Source organism: Rhodamnia argentea, chromosome 6, assembly GCF_020921035.1.
Source record: "Rhodamnia argentea isolate NSW1041297 chromosome 6, ASM2092103v1, whole genome shotgun sequence".
Lineage (NCBI taxonomy): Eukaryota > Viridiplantae > Streptophyta > Magnoliopsida > Myrtales > Myrtaceae > Rhodamnia > Rhodamnia argentea.
Window position 1 is genome coordinate 21,045,909 of NC_063155.1, and position 18,691 is coordinate 21,064,599.

An 18,691-nucleotide genomic window follows, 5' to 3' on the forward strand; every position below is an offset into this window, starting at 1 on the left:
ACATTCTGCATCACTCTAACAAAACTACAAAAGCTGATAAAATTTATCATTTATGAAATATAGGGAAAATGGCAAAAGAAGGGTTTTTTTTCAATTTAATTTTAAGAAAATATTTACGAAATGACATCTAGATCCTCGTCCTCCTTAATTTCATATATTTTACCAATTTTATTTTATGAATATTTTCAATTAATTATATAATTACATCATTATTTATGAATTATAGATCTTAATAATTTTTTATATTAATTATTACTAATTATGTTATAAAGATAAGCTTCGCAAAAAAAATTATAAATAAAATAAATATAAAAATGTTAAAAAAATACGAAATAAACTAAATATTATAAATATAAATAATTAAAAAATTTAAAAAAATGAAATTAAAAAAAAAAAGGCCCAGCCTTGCTCGGCGCTAGTTGTTAGGTCTTGAGCGGGCCTCGCTCGGCAACCCAACCGCCGAGCGAGGCCCAAATTTGTAAATAATTTTTAAAAAAAAATAATTTCGTAAATTTTTTTTTAAATTAAATTGGAAAAAAACCCGATTTTCTGATATTGGTCAATCGTCATGGGTGACGCATGGGCTTTCCCAACTAAATTGAGAGGGTGATTGGGGTTTATGATTACCTATGTATTGTAGCCGAATACAGCTTAATCTCGAACCTAATCGCGACGTGGAATGCGAGTTGTAAAATCCAATCCCTTGCGGAGATCGTGCTTCCGAAGTAGCAACAGGGCGAACGATTGTGATTTCTATCTATTTTATCTGTTTAGGAATTGGGAGTGCGTTATCAATCTTTTCCAAAAAATGAAGTACTGTTTATTCAAATATGAGAAATGAACCTAATAATCTATGTAGTTTGGCCTGATATGCAATATCTTTCACGGACTTTTAATCGTTTGATATGTTGTTTGTACTAATGCTACATGTTTAGTATAATTTTCTTATATTTTCAATTTAATCAATTTAACTTATGAACTTTCCAACAAAGTCAAATAAATCATTTACTATGACTCACAACTCACAAATCTTCACACATACTGTTGACAAATTTTAGAATATTTCTTCATTTCAATCATTTCCATAAATCACCAAAAAAAAGTGGTATTTTTTACTTTTCTGGTCCATATAAATATTATAACTTAATTTAAGTAAATTTTAACTTATGATATCTATATTAATGAAAGTAGAACCTCCCTTAGAATTGTATACGCTTTGGCATTCTTGCTATTTTTTGTAATATTTTCCCCGAGAAATTGGGAAAAGTGTCGAAAAAGTTCTAAACCTTTTGCATTTATGCCAACTCAGTCCTAAATCTTTTATTGGTACCAATTCGGTTCTAAACCTTTTACATTTGTGTCAATTTAAACCTAAACTTTTGTATTCCTAATTGGCCGGAGGACTCAATTGGCACAAATGCAAAAGGTTTAAAACTGAATTGGCACGGATGCAAAATGTTTAAGACCGAATTGGCACCAATAAAAGGTTAGCGCACTACAAAAATGTTTAAGGCTGAATTAGCACGAACGTAATGGGTTTATGACTTTTTCAACACTTATCTCTTAGGAAAATCTACTATTGATATTAATTTATTCACACATATATTCGTATTTACATTAATTTAGATCTCGTTCCTTATTTTCTAATAAAACTCACGCCTTTTTTGCAAGGGCGGTAAATCAATAGGAAAATAGAAATAAAATGTTGAAAGAGACAATTTCACATTAAACTATTAAAAAACACAAAAGACAAAGAAAAGAATTTGAATATTTTTATTTACTTCTGATATATGAGAAATTTAATGATAAATCATCTATAGTCTAGGTGACAACGGATAATTTGTGGCCTTGTTTTCGTATTTTTTTTTAATTTTAAAAAATTGAGTTTCTTGGGGAAAATTTTGACCTTCATAGATCAACTTTCTTTTATGTAAAATTATAGCCTAATTATTTTCCTCCGCTAATAGAATTCATATTAGTAAACAATCGTCATATTTAGATAATAACAACGTTGGAAAAAACACCTCAAAAAAACGTCACTTGACTTTAACTTTATCAAGATATTTGCTTGGAGTTATTTTTCCTTGAACCTTTCCATAACTCGTAATTTCGGGTCGCAAAATGATCAAGATCGGCAGCTGAGTAGTGCATGTAAAAGATGCCTATGCGCCACAATTGACCAATTTTTTTTTTTTTTTTGGCCTTTTGTCGGTTCAGCGTATCGGCTTGTTGATGCGCATTTGTCGAATATAAGGCGTCGTTTGATACAAAATCAAGTATGGAGAATTTTCTGACCCACAAAAAAATAAAAAAAGTATGGGGGAATTTTTAGAAAATGCTACCCGAGAGGGCTCATTTGGAATTTTCCCTAAATAGAGGCGATACAAATTAAAAAAGAGCGAATTATTATATTACGCCATAAAAATGGAAAATCGAAGGTATTGATCGATAGTATTGTGGGCTAAAAGCCTAAACCCAACCCATGCATGAACCTGAGCCTTTATCGTCGGCCTTCTTTACACTGGATATGGCCGCCTCTCTCGTTAGCACGCGCCGGATCGCAGAGAGAGAGAGAGAGAGAGAGAGAGAGGGAGAGGGAGGACTTCCTCCTCCGTGCGCGCACGTCACACAGTCGTCGGTCGGCGTCCCGGGAAGGCGAACGCGATTCCTCTGCAACCGGTGAGTCTCTCCCTCTCCCTCTTTCTCTCTATAGTCACGGTGCTGTAGAGCGTCGCGTTGCTTTCTTAGTCTACGAGTCTTAGACATCTAAAAAGCGAGCTCATACTGATAGGTAGTTTCTTGTTTCAGAGAAGAACCGAGAGAGCGAGATAGAATAAAGGGTTGAAAATTGAGAGAGAGTGATTATGGGGAAGGCAGTGATTGGGCTCTCGTGGGAGCCAAAGCTGCGGGCTTTAACATCTGCGGTTGCCTCCGCGAGCAGTAGCGGTTCCGGGTCGGACCCTAAACTCGAGAAGAAGCAACCGGGGATTGAAAGTGGGGTTCTTTGGAAGCCGAGGTCGGAGCTGATTGATGGGCTCTTTGTACCGCCCAACAATCCCAAGAAGCTGAATAAACTCCTGAGGAAGCAAGTCAAGGACACCGCTGGTTCTAGCTGGTAATTCGCTCTCCTCCTCCTCCTTATCAATTCCTTTGTCATACATGTTTGCTTGCAAAAAAAGTATGGGAGAGTTTGATGAATCATTGGAGTGCAGACCTCCTTGTAAGGCTGGATGTCAGTTTGTGGGTATTGGTTGCGATACTTTGATTGTCTCTGCTTAGTTCATCGATGGATTAAGCAAGAGGCGCATGGATTATGTACTGCACCGTGTTGTGACTGCTGCTCGCTTCGAAAGTAGCTAATTTGTGGTGATGTACATTTGGGAGGCTTGTTGTATCTTGTGGATATTTTGATAGTAGGACTGTTTTGACTTTATTCATATTACACAGTGACTGAGTACTTTTCTGTTGATGTGTTGGAATCATGACTAGGTTCGATATGCCTGCCCAAACTATTACGCCGGAATTGAAGAAAGATCTGCAGTTACTAAAGGTACGCTGATCTTTCCTGTAATTGTTTACTTTTGCTTTCCCTCCTTGATTTATTTGACTTCTGGTTCAAAGAATTCTGCGGCTAGGTCCTGGCCTTCGGTTTTCAACTTTTGGTATTGGTTGGTTTATGTCTGCTCTATTGCAGCTACATTTTTTTGTTTCACAGGACATAATGGATCACATCTCACTTATCCAAATGAGCAAGATGCATATGTCAAACTTATCACCAGTTTTATTGGAGATGGAAACCAATAGATGATCCTTTTAGAGATTGATGGAATGTTTTGTATTTATGCACAAGAATGTAGATGATAAGGAAGAACCTGTCTGAATCAACTTTTACTTTTTGCTTAATCTGAATTTTGCAACGCACACGCTTTGACTTGTATTCAACCCGAGAGAAACTTTCACAACATATAGATTTTGACATGTAGATGCATATGCATATTCTTGTATATTTTCTTGAAACTTGGATAAATTTTTGAATTTTGGCTATTGAAAGTTATGCTAGCGTCAGATTTAGACTACTGGGGTGGGGATTATGGGTACTTTGAGAAAGGTGAACTCTTGGATAGAATTATATGGCTCTTTGGAGAATCAGTTGGATGGGGTCAACTGTGCGGAACTTGGTTTGCATTATTTTTATTTTGTAGATGCTTTAGCTTCCAGTTTGTTGCATCAATGTATTGCTTAATGATAATTTTCAGTATACCTTTGGTTTTCTCCTAATATGCAGGCTTGGCTTAAAAAAAATTCTCTTTGTTGTTGCTGGATTGCATATGACATCCAATAAGCACTGGGCAGCACAGTGTTGTTCATGCTGATTCTGAAGATATCATGCATTAATTAGCCCCTCATGGCATTGAACTTTTCTTCTTCTATATTCTGTATGGGGGTTCTGGGATTTACATGGCTTCCTGCCATTAGTTCTAGGTGCAGTACAAAATGGTTAAATGTATCTAACCATCAAAATATGCTAGTTTTGATAAGTTAAGGAAAGAGTATTTGACATTGACAGTGAGTGTGACATGGCTTATTAGGGCACTTTATTTGTTTGCATGCAAGAGTGAGACTGCTTTTTGTGATTGATGATGGCAGTTGTCAGTCCCTGACAATCATTTTGAGAATGAGGCCTAAAACTATCTAATAAAGAGATTGTATAATTTGATTAACTTAGTTTAAGCCAAAATTCAAGTTATAGATGTATTCAGATAGTACTGCTAAAAGAGTTGCTTACAGTCTGTTATGGATCTGCAACGCACAAGTTGATGGAGGAAGCTGGAATATTTAAAGAAGTGAAAAATAAAGAAATACTGTAACTAAATCATGTTTTGTCGTAGAAGAAATATAAAAGTCCTTTTTACCTATGAGTCAAGTTGAAAGCAGTTTGTTTTCCTTCAGACTGTGTATGTCTTGGAGGACGCAAGTTTAGAATAATTTCTACCCAAACATCACAAAATTTCTTTGCAGTCAAAGTCACACCATAAGTATTGTGTACAGGATTAGATGAATATATTGGATGAAGTTCATTGAAGATGTTTCAGTGAGTAGCTATCCTTCTATTGAGTATTCAGTGCACATTAACAGCTCTTGTAAACATATCAAGAGAATCGGTTACAGTGATAGATGATCTCCAGATATTGAATTACATAAGTTTTCATAGTGTTGGCTTATGCTTACTTTACGGTTTTTGTCATCTGTTCATTAACCTTTTAAAATTATAAAATTGCATAATGCTTTACCGGCGGCATCTCTTAATTGAACTAGCTGATTGCCTTTCCTTCGCGTCACAGTTAAGGAGTGTCATTGACCCGAAGAGACATTACAAAAAAGGCGACTCAAAATCCAAGACTTTGCCCAAGTATTTCCAGGTAAGTGTATCTGCCATGTGGTTGCATATCTAATTTTAAGCTTCAGCTTTAAAGATATTGTCTTGTCGATGGTCTATTCAGGTTGGCACGGTGATAGAGTCTGCAACGGAGTTTTACAGTGGTAGACTGACTAAGAAGGAGAGGAAGGCGACACTTGCGGATGAGCTGCTTTCAGATCACAACCTCAGGGACTACAGGTCTGATGAGATTATAATCACTTTGTCTATCGAGCTATTTTGTTTTGGGTAGTTGCCATTATTGACAAACATTGGCTAGAACCAGTGTTGCTATTCTTTAACTTATCCACATAGTACAAGGGACTCCAATCTGTACTTTCCTTTTTGAGGGGGCAGCTATAGGATATCGGAACTTCACAAACTATTTGTTGGATCCTGATAGGTGTCATCGCCAAGGAATCTTTGTTCCAGCTTAGATGTATGCAGCATTAATGGTTTACTTATAGTGGAACTTCAACCAAAAGCTTTTATACTGGTTGTGACTATCTAGAGAGCTGCACCTCTACCTTGTTGCCGAACTTTTGGCTTAGAGCACGATTTACCTTCCAGGAAAATGGTTATCGATGGATTGCCGCTCTGTTAGGACCCTCTTCGAGAAAATACCATTTGATGGTACCTGTTATCTGTTTCCAGCCATTCTCCAGAATCCGAAATTAAGACCTGCTTATGCCTTCTTGTGCCATTACTTTGCAGGAAGCGCAAGGTTCAGGAGATAGAAGGGGAGAACAGGCCTGCTGGAAATGAGAAATGGAAGATAAAAGGTCGCCAATCAATGAGGCGTGCTAAGCAGCGGAGGCACTGAATTTAATGACGACGTGCTGCCAAATTTTCCATCTGGTGAGCACATGTAGTAGGACGTTTTTCGGTCAGAAACCAGAAAGGAGAGGACTGTCACATGCGCGGCATTAGAGCTGATTGATAAATTCTTGAGAGAAATTTTTCCTCTAGTAAATTGTATTGAATTGGACTCAGTTTCTGAGAAATAGTTTTGGCTGTCGTAAGAAACACGAAGGTCTATGTTGAGGACTATTTTACTCTTGACTGTGTCTTCGTTCATTCAACTAACAATCAGAAGCCATATGTAGGCTTCGTCTGTTTGATCGATTTACTAAAAAGCGCTTTCTGTGGACCGAAAACAACAAAGTTAGTATGAGAGAAAATGATTTTTCTGCTTAGTATGAAGGAAATTACTTTTGTTAAATCACCAAATAAATAAAAATTAATCATATGCTTTGAAAATAATCTCTATATTGAGGATGTTTTCAGGCATCACCAACGGTTTGAAGCTCAAAGAAGGAAGAAATCCCCAAACTCTTTTTCATCACCCATCGCTATCCCCTTTCTTTAACCTGCTGTTGCCGCTTCTTCCTCTCACGTAACTTGCCTAAAAATCTAATTCTGTCTCCTCTATTTCTTGCTAAACACCTTCTGCTCCACCTCTCTGCTGTCTCTCCATCTGCTGTCGTACAGAGAAAACGTGCAGGGAGACATTGCAGGCCAGAGACTGTTGACGGTGTCAAAGGATGACTCCACTGTGTCCTCGTCGGTGGATTCTTCGAGCACGGACAAGCTGCCCCTCGGATTGACCCTCGGGCTCGGCGATTCCCGCCTCTTCAAGTCTCCACCAGCCAGCCCCATCATCTTGACAGCCAAGGACTTGCCTTCTTTCATCCCCGCTTACTCGTCGCCTCCGCCATTGGCATGTCTTCGTCTTCTTCGTAATTTATGGTCTCTGTGGTGAAGGAATGAACCAACGAAGGAAAGAAAAAGAAGACGAGGAAAACCCGATAGCCTGAACCAACCCGGGTTCGAGTGGGTTACTATATGGTTTGGTCACCAGTTAGGTTCAGCTCAATTTGGGCATTAGTGAGAACCGAGTTGAACCATTGACATATAGCGCGCTTGCAATTGCAAGCCCTGTACCTTTGTCCCGTTTCATTACCTAAGCGCCTAAGCATCACGCAGGCTGGTCTGTACACTGGCGATGACGTGCACTTCATGTCTCTATGTTTGGATCTGTACGGATTTCTGTATCCAAGTAAAAGTTCTCGTACTGTCATGTTTGAATTGCTTTGGAAAATAATGGACCCTCGTCACCCGTCGGGACCCCAAACATCATGGTCAGTTGCTAAAGCGAAGCTACACGGCTAATTAGTTACCACCTTAAAAGTACTATAGGGGCCGATGGCTAGTGCATCGAATGAATCAAACTACAACGCATCTGCCCTCAAAGCCCTATGTGATCAGCTATTACCGCAGTCGCGGCCAAAAAAGAAAAGAATTGAATAGATTCTCATTGGTTGCAAATGTGTCGCACTTGGATTTGCTTTTCGCCCCGTTTTCTAGTTTCCCTAAGATTGATAGAAACTTGCTCCGACAAATGTGTATAAGCTGTTGCGAATCATACAGCATGGCTACCAAGCTGCGTACGCCCGACGTGCGACAACCTCGATGGAGGAATGAGAGGCGCTTCCTCATCAACTTTGGAGTCGGAGCCTGACAAACTCCCGGCAATGCTTCCTCTGTCATTATCATTGTCACTGTTCGGTACATATATATCAGACGACTTCTTCTCCAGTTTCCAGTCCTACACAAACAAGACCATACATGCAAAATTGTCAGCATACTTGTGTTAAGATGGCGATCAGGCACAGCTGAACAGGCCCGCAACCATTACTCCTATAAATGAAAAGGTGAATTGAATCGAAATATCATATATAATCCATAATAGTTCGTTGGTGGCCGAATCTGCATGGAGGAGTGGGGAAGGAATACGGTTTCACTGAAGCTGAAAGTAGAATCAGCGTTCCAATGCAAATTCTCTCTCAATTCTAAGCATTGACATGAACATTGGATGTAATGGCTAAATACATGAAAGTGGTAAGTTATGTCGAGTTCAGAATATATATGCACGAGAAAACCAACCTTTGCCATTCTTTCAGCAATACCATCAGAAGGTGCTTGGGAAGCACGGACATCCTTCACCTTAATGTAATTGTACATAACAACACCGCAAAGAGCTACAGCAAACAAAAAGGTTTTGCTGCAGTTAATTCACAAGTACATATCAAGTGCAATAATAATGCAAAATTCATGTCTTGATATGTTTGAGGTAAAACGCTACCAATTGCATAGCCGACTATGTTCAGCCCTGTAATAGTAGACTCTGGAAACACAACAGTTGAGAGCGCAATCAATATCCAATCTTTTAGGACGCCTGCGACCCGAATAGTAACTGCACCAGTTCGACCGATAACCAAGAAAATGGAGAAGTTCAAGGCTAGAGCACAAAGAGCATTGGAGAAAAAGATCCAAAAGTTGAACTGAATCTGTGAGACTTCCATTTCTGGCTGCTCCAGTAGATACCAAGGAACAAAGAGGAAAAGGAAACTGCATTGACAAAAAGTATGAACTAGTGAGTAGCTTTTGCAATCAGATTCAGATACCATCATTTCTTCTTTGTGACAAGAATCCATAAATGTAACAACAGGATTTTCCCGATGTGATGGGTATATTTAGAGAAAGGATCAAGAAAAAAGAATTCAACCTAGCACAAAATAAGTCATTGGAGTATCATCTAGACATTCCTTATAAGGACTTTATAGCAAGTATGTTCAACAAACAAAAAGGTGAATGCTGAACCTTGATAAATAACGTTTCTCAAAAGTTGTTTAGTTGTTCATACAAAATATCAATGAATGATAGTTGGATGACAATCCTTAAAATACAGCAGATCCGTCTTCTTTTTGTTTCCCTATAAATGCATAATGCAGCTAGCCCAAGAAGTCCTTTATTTCAGAAAATACTATATAAACAATAAAGGCATACCTGCATGGAGCTATGTAATATAAGCTGGTAATTGGATTTAGAGTCAAGCCCTTCTTCTGTAGGAGGACTTGTGTTAAAACCAGCCTAAGTGCTTCAGCAAAGATGCCCGTAACCTGGTAGACGGTCCCAATTACATTAAAATGAATTTCCCCATAGGAGGAAACGACGACCTCAATGCTGACGAGCACCATGTTTAAGAACACGTCGCACCTCAATTTATCCGTCCCACACAAAACAGCCATACAGAAAGTTGCCACTGGCACTGTATCAAGAAATTGCAAATAAGAAGCCAACTAAGGACTAGCCAAACATAACAATTGAGAACTTCCTCACATACTTAGGGCTTTTAGCATCTGGATGAAGGCCACTGAGATATGCAAGTAAGCAGTGTTACCAAACCTGCAAGTAGGAAATGAAGAAGAAAGCAATCACTAAATGCCTAATACAAAATGTGAAGTTCTTTGAGATTTTCGTGCATGAGAGAACTCGCTATCAGGTTCCATCTCTCAATCCAACCACCAACTATCTATAACAGAAGCAAGGAAAGTCTCTAAGAAAAATGATTTTCTAACATTCTCTAAGAAAAATGATTTTCTAACATTTCTGTCCCTAGTCAATTTAGAAAGGGAAAAAAAAGAAATAGTATAGAAAGCACATTAAGAACACTGTCAGTTTTCTAGTTCAACTAAGGTCAACCAGCATGTAGTAAATGAACAAGACAGCAATCGCTAAATGCCTAAAACAGAATGTGGAGTTCTTTGTGCATGTTAAATTACACTAGAAATATTTCTGTGCATGTTAGAACTCGCTACCAGGTTCCATCTCTCCATGCAACTACCAACTATCTACGACAGAAGCAAGGAAAGAGTTTCTAAGAAAAGCAGTTTTTTAACATTTCTGTCCCTAGTCAATATAAAAGGGAAGAAAATAAAACCCTGAACATGCACTGAGGACTACTTATAGAAATCGAAGGCACATCAAGAAACACTATTTTCATGCGCAACTCAGGTCTTAGTCATGACAAATGGCTGCAATACAAAGTGGTATATTTGTGGCCAGCAAGATGTATCAACTAAAGCGAATACTAAGAAGAGGATTTTTTCTAAAATCAGACTTTATAATAGAGATACTTTCGCCAATCACGGTTGATAGGATTGTGATCCAGATTGCAAAAGCACGTCACGATCAAGGATCCAATTGGCATAGGTCAACGATGGTTGCTTAAAAGATAATTTAGATTGCAATCCAGAAAGATGATGACTAGAATCCGAATAATACTACCAAACCCAACCATCATAGTTTTTAAAAATTGAAACTGAATTTCTCATTGCCTACGCATTACATCTTATAACAAGTTTTTAGGCCCAATTTCACAAATTAGGTTCACTGAAGAATCTGTCCTTAGGAGAAAGCTTAGGTTGGGACCTTCTTCCCCTCCTATTGTTTTGTCTTCTTCTGCAAGCAAGTGATCTCTTGGCTTGGTTCCTTCGACTACATATGCTATACGTAGGCAGCAGCAAACTGCAATCCCTTTCTTGTCTACAACTTTCTGTCTCCCCCCAACCCCGGGCCGGCCCGGCGGGGCGCCCGGGCTCCTGTCTTCCTCTACTGCCATAATGTGCCAGTGCTTCTCTTAAGTTTCTCTCTGTTTTTTTCCCCCTTTTTAGTGCTTAAAGGAGAGAAGACGTTGAGAAAAGTGATTAAGATGATGGAATATTATAAAGACTTGGATTTGGAGGGGTTTCCACACTGGCGAGCAGATGGTTTTCATGAAGAAGATTGTCATGACAATGCTGATGAACTCAAAGACAATGAAATCTATTTGGCTGAGTATATGATGTATGTCCCACAAAGGACCAATGTTCGGAGCTGATGTGTAAAATGTTAGATTTTGTAGCTTCTGTATTGATTTTGGTTGGACATGTGGTTTGTGGTAGTACTTGCGTGTCATGACAAGAATGGAATGTCAATGGGAGCTAAGTTAAGCTATTTTATTTATTTGAATAACGTTTTCTCTCAATTACTTAATTATACTTAATCTACAAAGGAGGAAGTCAATAATTTGTAATGTGGTCTTCTTGAAGGAGATCTCTACCACAAGCTTTCATATTATGCGGATGACTGCAAGTAAGAACCTCAAGTTTTAGGCCTCAATTTGGTGAACAAATAGGATCTTAGAATCCTTGATTGGACCTACCACCCAAATCTTAAGACACCTAAAGCTTACTTAGGATCCCAATGTAAACAACCTTAACTGTATTACTAACCAATGAAGTGATTCTACTGAAGCATATTCACATACTACAACATGCTGGTCTATACACATCATTACTCTACGAGTAAATTCAAGAGATATTATACATTTTACCTATGGATCAGAAAAGGCAGAAACCCAAGTTCAACACTGGTAATCTAGAAACTCGTTTGAGCATCAAGATGACGATCTTAAGTTTTTCCACCAAATAATTCCTATTCTATCTAGACTGCTGAAGGCAGATATGTTTATCTGCAATAGTCCAGCATCCTTAGATACAAGTGACATTATACTGAGTTTTACTGCACTTCAGTTTGAGAGCCTCAGAAAAAGACATCATACACAAGATGATGCTTTATCAAGATTGAAACTGAAACATGTACTTATCATTAACAAGAATGAAGCCCACTAATGCTACATAATGCTTACCAAAGACTAGAAGCAAAGAAGGCACTAATTGGGATTACGCAAGTTGCATATCTGCATAATAAAAACAAGTTTCATCAAAGACGATTCCGGAATGAACATGTCAAAAGTAGATATTAGACCTAAAAGTCAAAGAACCATATTGCTTACATTTCAAATGTCATTTTGACAGGTGATACAACCTGCAAAAACAAATAAAGGAAAAAAAAAAAAAAACTAAAATGAGTACAGAAGGCCTAACATAAGGAAAGAGACATCGTCTTGGAAGATGCGTACCTTCAAAACACGAACAAGAAAGAAGGCCACGGCTCCGGAAAATCCCATATGAATCATGGTAAGTGTAATGGGAAATGGAAAATTGAAGTATTTTGGAGAAAGTACCCACTGCAAAAAGACTTATATTGTCATGCTTGAACTTTAGGAGGGAAAAAGTTAGAAATACCTTTCAAGTTCTATTTAACCATTTAGAAAAGATCATCACCGTAAAAAGAAAGATAGTGCAGATTACCAAGTGGAAAATGTACCAATACAAGAAGAGACAGTCATGACAGAGATGAGATACTATTAGCACTGGCAGGCTTATTTCAAAGATTAATTCAATTTGGTTGAACAGATCGTTCATCGTGAAGGAGTATACAGCATATCAACATTTATCACAACTACAGACGACGGATGTAACTCATCCAGACTATAGTCATCTGTGCACGAGAAAGTCCAACACAAGCTTAGGCAGACTGCTCGTTAGCCAGTTGTGTAATATCTAAACCAATGGCAACTATTAAAGGCGAACCCTGGAACTAATCGACCGAGCTATCCATTGAAGTTTTGCACTAAATTAATAACACCAAGAGTTTCAGACAGCACAGCAGTGGCTCCCCCACGTACTTTCAAGGACTCAAGGGGACCTTCTGAAGAAAAAAGAATTGTGCATGTGGAAAAAATACACTTTGTATTACAGGGAGCTGATAAATCAAACTAACATAGTGCCTCATCAGTCTTAACATCCTCCTCAATATATCATCATTCAGCAAGGAATGCGAAGAAAAAACCCTGACACAATGTAAGAGCCCAAAACTCATATTGACTAGCATGGTCTTACTTTTTAAATTTAATTGGTCATCAAAGTGGACCAGAAATCATTCTATTTACAAAGAACAAAAAGGATCTAAAGCAAGGATAAAAAAAATGCAGCTAGCCAGTGAACAAGTGTCGTTACCCACTATAGAAAGAAATGGAATTACCTTGTTATACAATATCACTCCAGATGAAAGGACAATGTATATTAGTAGGTACAGATACGTCATCAAAAGCGGCTTGCTGATCATTTTGCCTGGCACACCCTTTATCTCTCACTAGGAAAAACGCCAATGTACCAGCATCTCTCAGAAGCAACAACTGACACTCAAGCTACACAAGCCCAAAGGTCTGCGGACGTGGCTTTCTCAAACTTGATTGACTCATCTCCTCAACATGTGATCACGAGCTGCAAATGGAAAACGGAAATGAAAATGAGCTTCAACCAGTTGCCTGGCCACATTAAGGGCAAGGATTACTTTCTTTTGCCAAAGGACGACAACAGAAAAAGCGATTCTGCGAAATCAACACATCGCAGTTGAAGCCTCAACCACGCTCGCAGAACGAGTATCACCCAAGCCCATCCAGTCGAATCAATCAAAGAATGCTCGAGGCAATATACACGATGTCTTCAATTCAGTAAACGGATTGAGCTCGAAACAGGCACAAGTAACTACAAGTCAACCTAAAAAAGCGAAAAGCAAATCGCAGGAACGCACGTCGTGACAAGGATCCGATCGCGACGCGAGCCGAACAACACTGCAATCAAACGCGCAGCCAAGAGAAGGTACTGACAGCGAGATTCACCTTGAGGCAGAGACGATTCTTCACATTGGCGCGCCAAAAATCGAAAATGGAAGGGACCCTCGCGGGCGGAGGATCTAAAGCCGAACGAGCCTCGGACGGCGCGAGGACGAACCGTCGAATTGCAACGACGGCTGAGATGGAATGAACGAGGACTGTGCGAGAGTGAGCTTGAATTAGAAGGCGAGGTGAACAAGAAGAAAGAAGAAGAAGAAACGAATCGTTATTACACCGGCCGGAGTTCCGTGCTCGAGGGTGCGCGCGCGTGGGGGCATTGCGATTGCTCAAGTTTTATCCGTTTTCGAAACGAGTACCCAAACTCTGTTGTTTTTTCAATTTAGTCCCTCAATCTTCTGATTTAGCTCAATCCGAGGCATCCGTTTAGCAAAATTAACCCGATTTCGCTACCGTGACTCGCTTGCTCAGCAAAATTTAAGCACGATTGCCGACGTGGCTAAGCTTAATTCTCAAAAACTATGTCATCTCCATTTTAAATATTGAGTGATAAGGTGGGAGAGAAAATGTGGATTTGAATTCTCTTAACCGTTCAATATGTCTTTGTTAGCAAGGTATCGGACACCGATCCGGACAGTTGATGGCTTTTTATTCGCATTGGTGCCCATGTCGGCATTTTATGTCTGCAATTTTAACAGATGTCTCACATCTCGCCGTGAATAGGCATAGTCTTGTAGAAGGTGAGGCCGGCCGACGTCTAGACCTCTCCTTTTGGCGGGCCTTGGCCCTATAAATATCGGCCCTTTCGGGCAATTTCTATATAGATGCTTCAATCTAATTCACCTGTCGGAGCGGGCAACCGCTCATCGATAGTTCTATCCTCACCGGTGGACAGGCAAATCCTAGATCCCAAAAATTTCAAGTGCAATGAACAGAAGATGATGTGAGGATTCCATGCTCCACGGTCTTATTTACCAATAAGCTCAGCAGCTAGCGTGCGGGCCTCGACTGTTGCAGCTACTACCAACCTGCCATTTGAGACCCCTCCCAACCAACTACCAAATCCCTTCCCAAAACGAATGCTCTTCCACGTTCAAGAGTCACCTGATTTTGGCTTAACGTTTCGAAATAGAACTGGAATTCCTAAACCTTCTCTCAGTGACCTGTGTCAGCACAAGTTAGGACATGAGAGCATGGGCCAAACTTGCTTTGCCATTGACGCTCGGTTTACTAAGGAAAGATCCTGGAAACCCGTCTGTAACATCTCTCTTCTTCCATTGAATACCTTTCTTGTTCTCCCCGGTATTCCACCAGGAGCTGTTCATTGCCGCATGTAAAGTCGCCCGGCAGGTGACAGAGGGCGAAGCTGCCGACCTTGTATGCACTCGATGACCTCAGCCCTTGATCAGAAGTCTGTTTTTTCCTACCAGCAAAATTGACAGAAAGATGTTGCACACGCTTTACATTCCTTACACTTGTGCAAAATCTCTTTAGATTACTGGGGCTGCGTATCAGTTTGCATTTATGTAAAGTTGATCTCCCGACTTGATGCCGAGCGACATTTTTTGAAGTCAACGAAGCCCGTGATGCACAACTCTCCAATAAGATGGCTTAAACAATAACAAGGAATCACCCACGAAGAAGAGGTGCGAAATTTCCATTTATAAACGATGGATCGATAGACCTCCAACTTGTCGACTCAGTTGTAGATCATTTCAAGAAGCTGACATAGCTTCAACGCATAAGGTAAACAGGTAAGGAGAGAGAGGATCCGCTTGCCGCGACCCTCCATGGGTGAATAAACGAGGGGAAGGGCAACATTCCTCTTCTTTTTTTCCGGTGATTGTAGAGATGGGACCAAAGAGACTCTTTATATGCAGTCCACCATGAACAGAGTTCAGAGTCGATCTACTATGGAAATTCTTCGCTGGCCTTGAGCCTTTTGCCACCTTCATCGGCAGGTCGGGTTCTCGGTGTCCAATAAATAAGTCAGAGGTGGTCTTTTGGCTCGGTATTTCCTCACAAAGACGTGAATCCGGAAGTCTAGCCTTTTGAAGAAGTTGACAGTTCTTCCTTAGATGCTTTGGGAGAAGAACATCGATTTCTTTCTTTAGGAGCTGAGGTTTGAACAAGAAGACCAGGTTCTCGGAGTCTCGAAATCAGTACAATCATTAGAAAAGCCCCACTAATGCAGTCATGAGCCTTCCTCAAGTCAACCCTTTTCCGAAGCCGCCATAAAATTACGACCGTGATCATTAGCCACTGAATTGCTTTCGTCAAAGTCACCTTTTTTATTATCTAAAACAATTTTAAGAAAGTTCAGACGCTCGCTTTATAAGTCCATCCAGCCGTATAATCCTTCAAAACCTCGAAGAACTTGACAAAACTGCTCTCTTCTTTCCCAGTTTCCTTCGTTCCCTGAACCTTTTTTTGGCAGGGAAGAGAGAAGATTGGTAAATCACGATCCTAGCATCTTCAAAGCTCATCCCTTTTCCTCAGTCATGCAAGATAAAATGCCTTGGGTTTGATGTGGAAGCAAAGACGGAAAGCTGGATCATATGCTTAGATCGAGGTTTCTTGTGCGAGCAGCTGGAGTCACTACCACTTGCCATCTTGGTCAAGATCGGTTTTTTACTTTCCCTATCGGTGCATTGTTGACTTCAGCCCAGCTGGGTTTCATTCAATTGCAAGAAACAATGTGGCTGTTGCTTGTTCAGCACGAATTACGGAGTTGAGTTTAATGTCTGGGAAAGAAAAAACAAACCAGAAATACAACTGCCTGGAACATATGAAGGTGACAGCTTCTCATGGTTCTTTGAGGACACACCCTTGTCCCAAAATGTCTCTGTTTCAATCCAAGATCAAGCAGGAACGACTCAAAGATGCCCATACTCCATTGTCCACTCTCTCATTTTCCTCCTCTCCTTTGCCGCTTAGCGGTGGTGGCTACCGAGAGCTATCAGCACCATCGTCTTCTTCAAGTAATAAAGTTAGCCCAGCAGTTTGGTTCTTTATAGTCATCCTTGCGGTTGTCTTTTTCATATCTGGTTTTCTCCATTTGCTGATCAGATTTCTCACAAATAATAGATACCCCTCACAAATCCCAGAATCCAATAGAGACCCTCAGGTCTCCGGGTCTAATGCTTTTCAAAGGCAATTGCAGCAGCTGTTCGATCTCCATGACTCCGGCCTCGATCAAGCCTTCATAAATGCTCTTCCTGTCTTCCGGTATAAGGAGATCATGGGTCTCAAAGAGCCATTTGACTGTGCTGTTTGTCTATGTGAATACTCCGAACAAGACGAGCTGAGATTGCTTCCGCTATGTAGTCATGCTTTCCACATCGATTGTATAGACACATGGTTGCTTTCCAATTCTAGTTGTCCTCTCTGCAGAGGGTCGCTCTATGGGCATGGAATAGCAATCGAAAACCCTGTTGTCCATTTCAACGAGCCGAGGGAAGAAGATGGGATCCCTGCTGTTGGAGAGAGTATGATTTCTCCGGCTATGAAGCCAGAAGAAAGTAATATCCTTTCTTCAAAGAGGGTACTTTCGGTCAGACTGGGCAAGCTGAGAAATTCCAACAACGGTGGAGCTGAACGAAAGGAGGGAGAGGCCAGTACTAGTGGCAGTAATTTGGACTCGAGGAGGTGTTATTCCATGGGTTCGTACCAATACGTAGTTTGTGATGCAGAGTTGCTAGTAGCCTCGTCCCCAAACTGTGGTGACCTCGGAGGCGACGGCCTGGGAATCACAAAAAGGAGCAGCGGACGAGAAGGGAACTCCAATTCCGATGGCGACAATGCCGAGGGGAAGAGGATTAGCATCGGGAATAAAGGCGAAAGCTTTTCTGTTTCCAAGATCTGGCTTTGGTCTAAAAAGACTAGAATCCCAAGTCCAGTAGGAAGCATCCCTCTCGCTCCGGCTTCACGATGGATCGATAGGTCTCAGGTCACATGAGCAAGGAAGGCATTTTGTATTATTTCCGTCTACATCACTACTTGCCATATTAATCTGACTCCTGCACAAAGACCGTTTCCAGTTAGCCTGTGAATGATGCTGCTTCTCTGTAAATAGGCTTATGCCAAAAAGATCCGACTTTACTCTGCTTTTGAGTGAATCCTCATGCTTTGCAGGATCAAAGGACAACCCTCTTCGTAATTTTGCTTAAGAATTTTTGGTTTTCTTGCTTCTGAGCATGAAGTCCTTGCCTGCTGTGGTGCCTATGCTCATCATTCTGAGATTATCAAACACACAGGACCTTTTTGAAAAGGTCTCGAGTCTCCACCATGTCGAGTAGCTCGACAGCACATTGCTTCGTGCTGAAATCACTTCTTTTTTTAGCGCACACATGTTCATGCATGACGCTAAGAACAACAAAAATGGAATTCCAAGGATGGAAGTCGAATCGAATGTGACTTTTTGGATTCCTCCAGCACTTGCTTTAAGATAAAAGGCGACGTATTCTATTGATCTTGATCTGAAAGAGTGCATGTTAGAACCCGAATGGTGAGGGTGGGATCCTAGGAAAGTGCTGCTGGGTGGCTCTCACTTTCAAATGATGCTTCATCATTCCTCCAACATCGCATGACTGGAAATTGCTTGCGGAGTTGACCCGGAATCCTTTGCTCTTCCCACTACTGAAAGGGAAAAACAAAAAATGACAGCAAGATCAGAAGCTTCACTTCCTCTCATTCTTTTCGAAAAGTATTCCAAAACTGCGCATAGACCAAACTGAAAAGCAAGTTTACAGGGGTGGCGGAATCCTCGTATTCGAGTTTTGATCGCTCACGCTTGTATCTCACAATCAATAAATCCTGCGCAACAGCTTGTAAATCGATGATTCTCGATATACCTAGCAAGCTGATGTGCTTCTCATACTCTCTGAAAAACAGAAGGGAAAAAAATTAGGACT

At 40.3% G+C, this 18,691-nt stretch overlaps 3 protein-coding genes across 3 annotated transcripts; 2 read left to right on the top strand and 1 right to left on the bottom strand.

Annotated features, from left to right (window-relative positions):
* Positions 1 to 2,512: 2,512 nt before the first annotated feature.
* Positions 2,513 to 6,482, top strand: LOC115734154 (rRNA-processing protein fcf2-like). The gene is made up of 7 exons (XM_030664760.2): positions 2,513 to 2,679; positions 2,809 to 3,115; positions 3,490 to 3,550; positions 5,343 to 5,420; positions 5,502 to 5,617; positions 6,131 to 6,248; positions 6,281 to 6,482. The coding sequence occupies exons 2-6, from the start codon at positions 2,865 to 2,867 to the stop codon at positions 6,237 to 6,239; spliced, it is 615 nt and encodes a 204-aa protein (XP_030520620.1). The 5' UTR covers positions 2,513 to 2,679; positions 2,809 to 2,864; the 3' UTR covers positions 6,240 to 6,248; positions 6,281 to 6,482.
* Positions 6,483 to 7,562: 1,080 nt separating this feature from the next.
* On the bottom strand, positions 7,563 to 14,090 carry LOC115734151 (probable sugar phosphate/phosphate translocator At3g17430). The gene is made up of 10 exons (XM_030664754.2): positions 13,815 to 14,090; positions 13,187 to 13,428; positions 12,222 to 12,329; positions 12,096 to 12,127; positions 11,949 to 11,999; positions 9,603 to 9,664; positions 9,266 to 9,527; positions 8,562 to 8,827; positions 8,363 to 8,457; positions 7,563 to 8,024 (listed from the first exon to the last, which is right to left on the bottom strand). Exons 2-10 carry the CDS (start codon positions 13,268 to 13,270, stop codon positions 7,839 to 7,841), a joined length of 1,146 nt encoding a protein of 381 aa, XP_030520614.2. The 5' UTR covers positions 13,271 to 13,428; positions 13,815 to 14,090; the 3' UTR covers positions 7,563 to 7,838.
* Positions 14,091 to 16,242: 2,152 nt separating this feature from the next.
* LOC115734529 (RING-H2 finger protein ATL47-like) lies at positions 16,243 to 17,975 on the top strand. The gene has a single exon (XM_030665371.2). It carries the CDS (start codon positions 16,519 to 16,521, stop codon positions 17,734 to 17,736), a length of 1,218 nt encoding a protein of 405 aa, XP_030521231.1. The 5' UTR covers positions 16,243 to 16,518; the 3' UTR covers positions 17,737 to 17,975.
* The last annotated feature ends 716 nt before the right edge of the window (positions 17,976 to 18,691 follow it).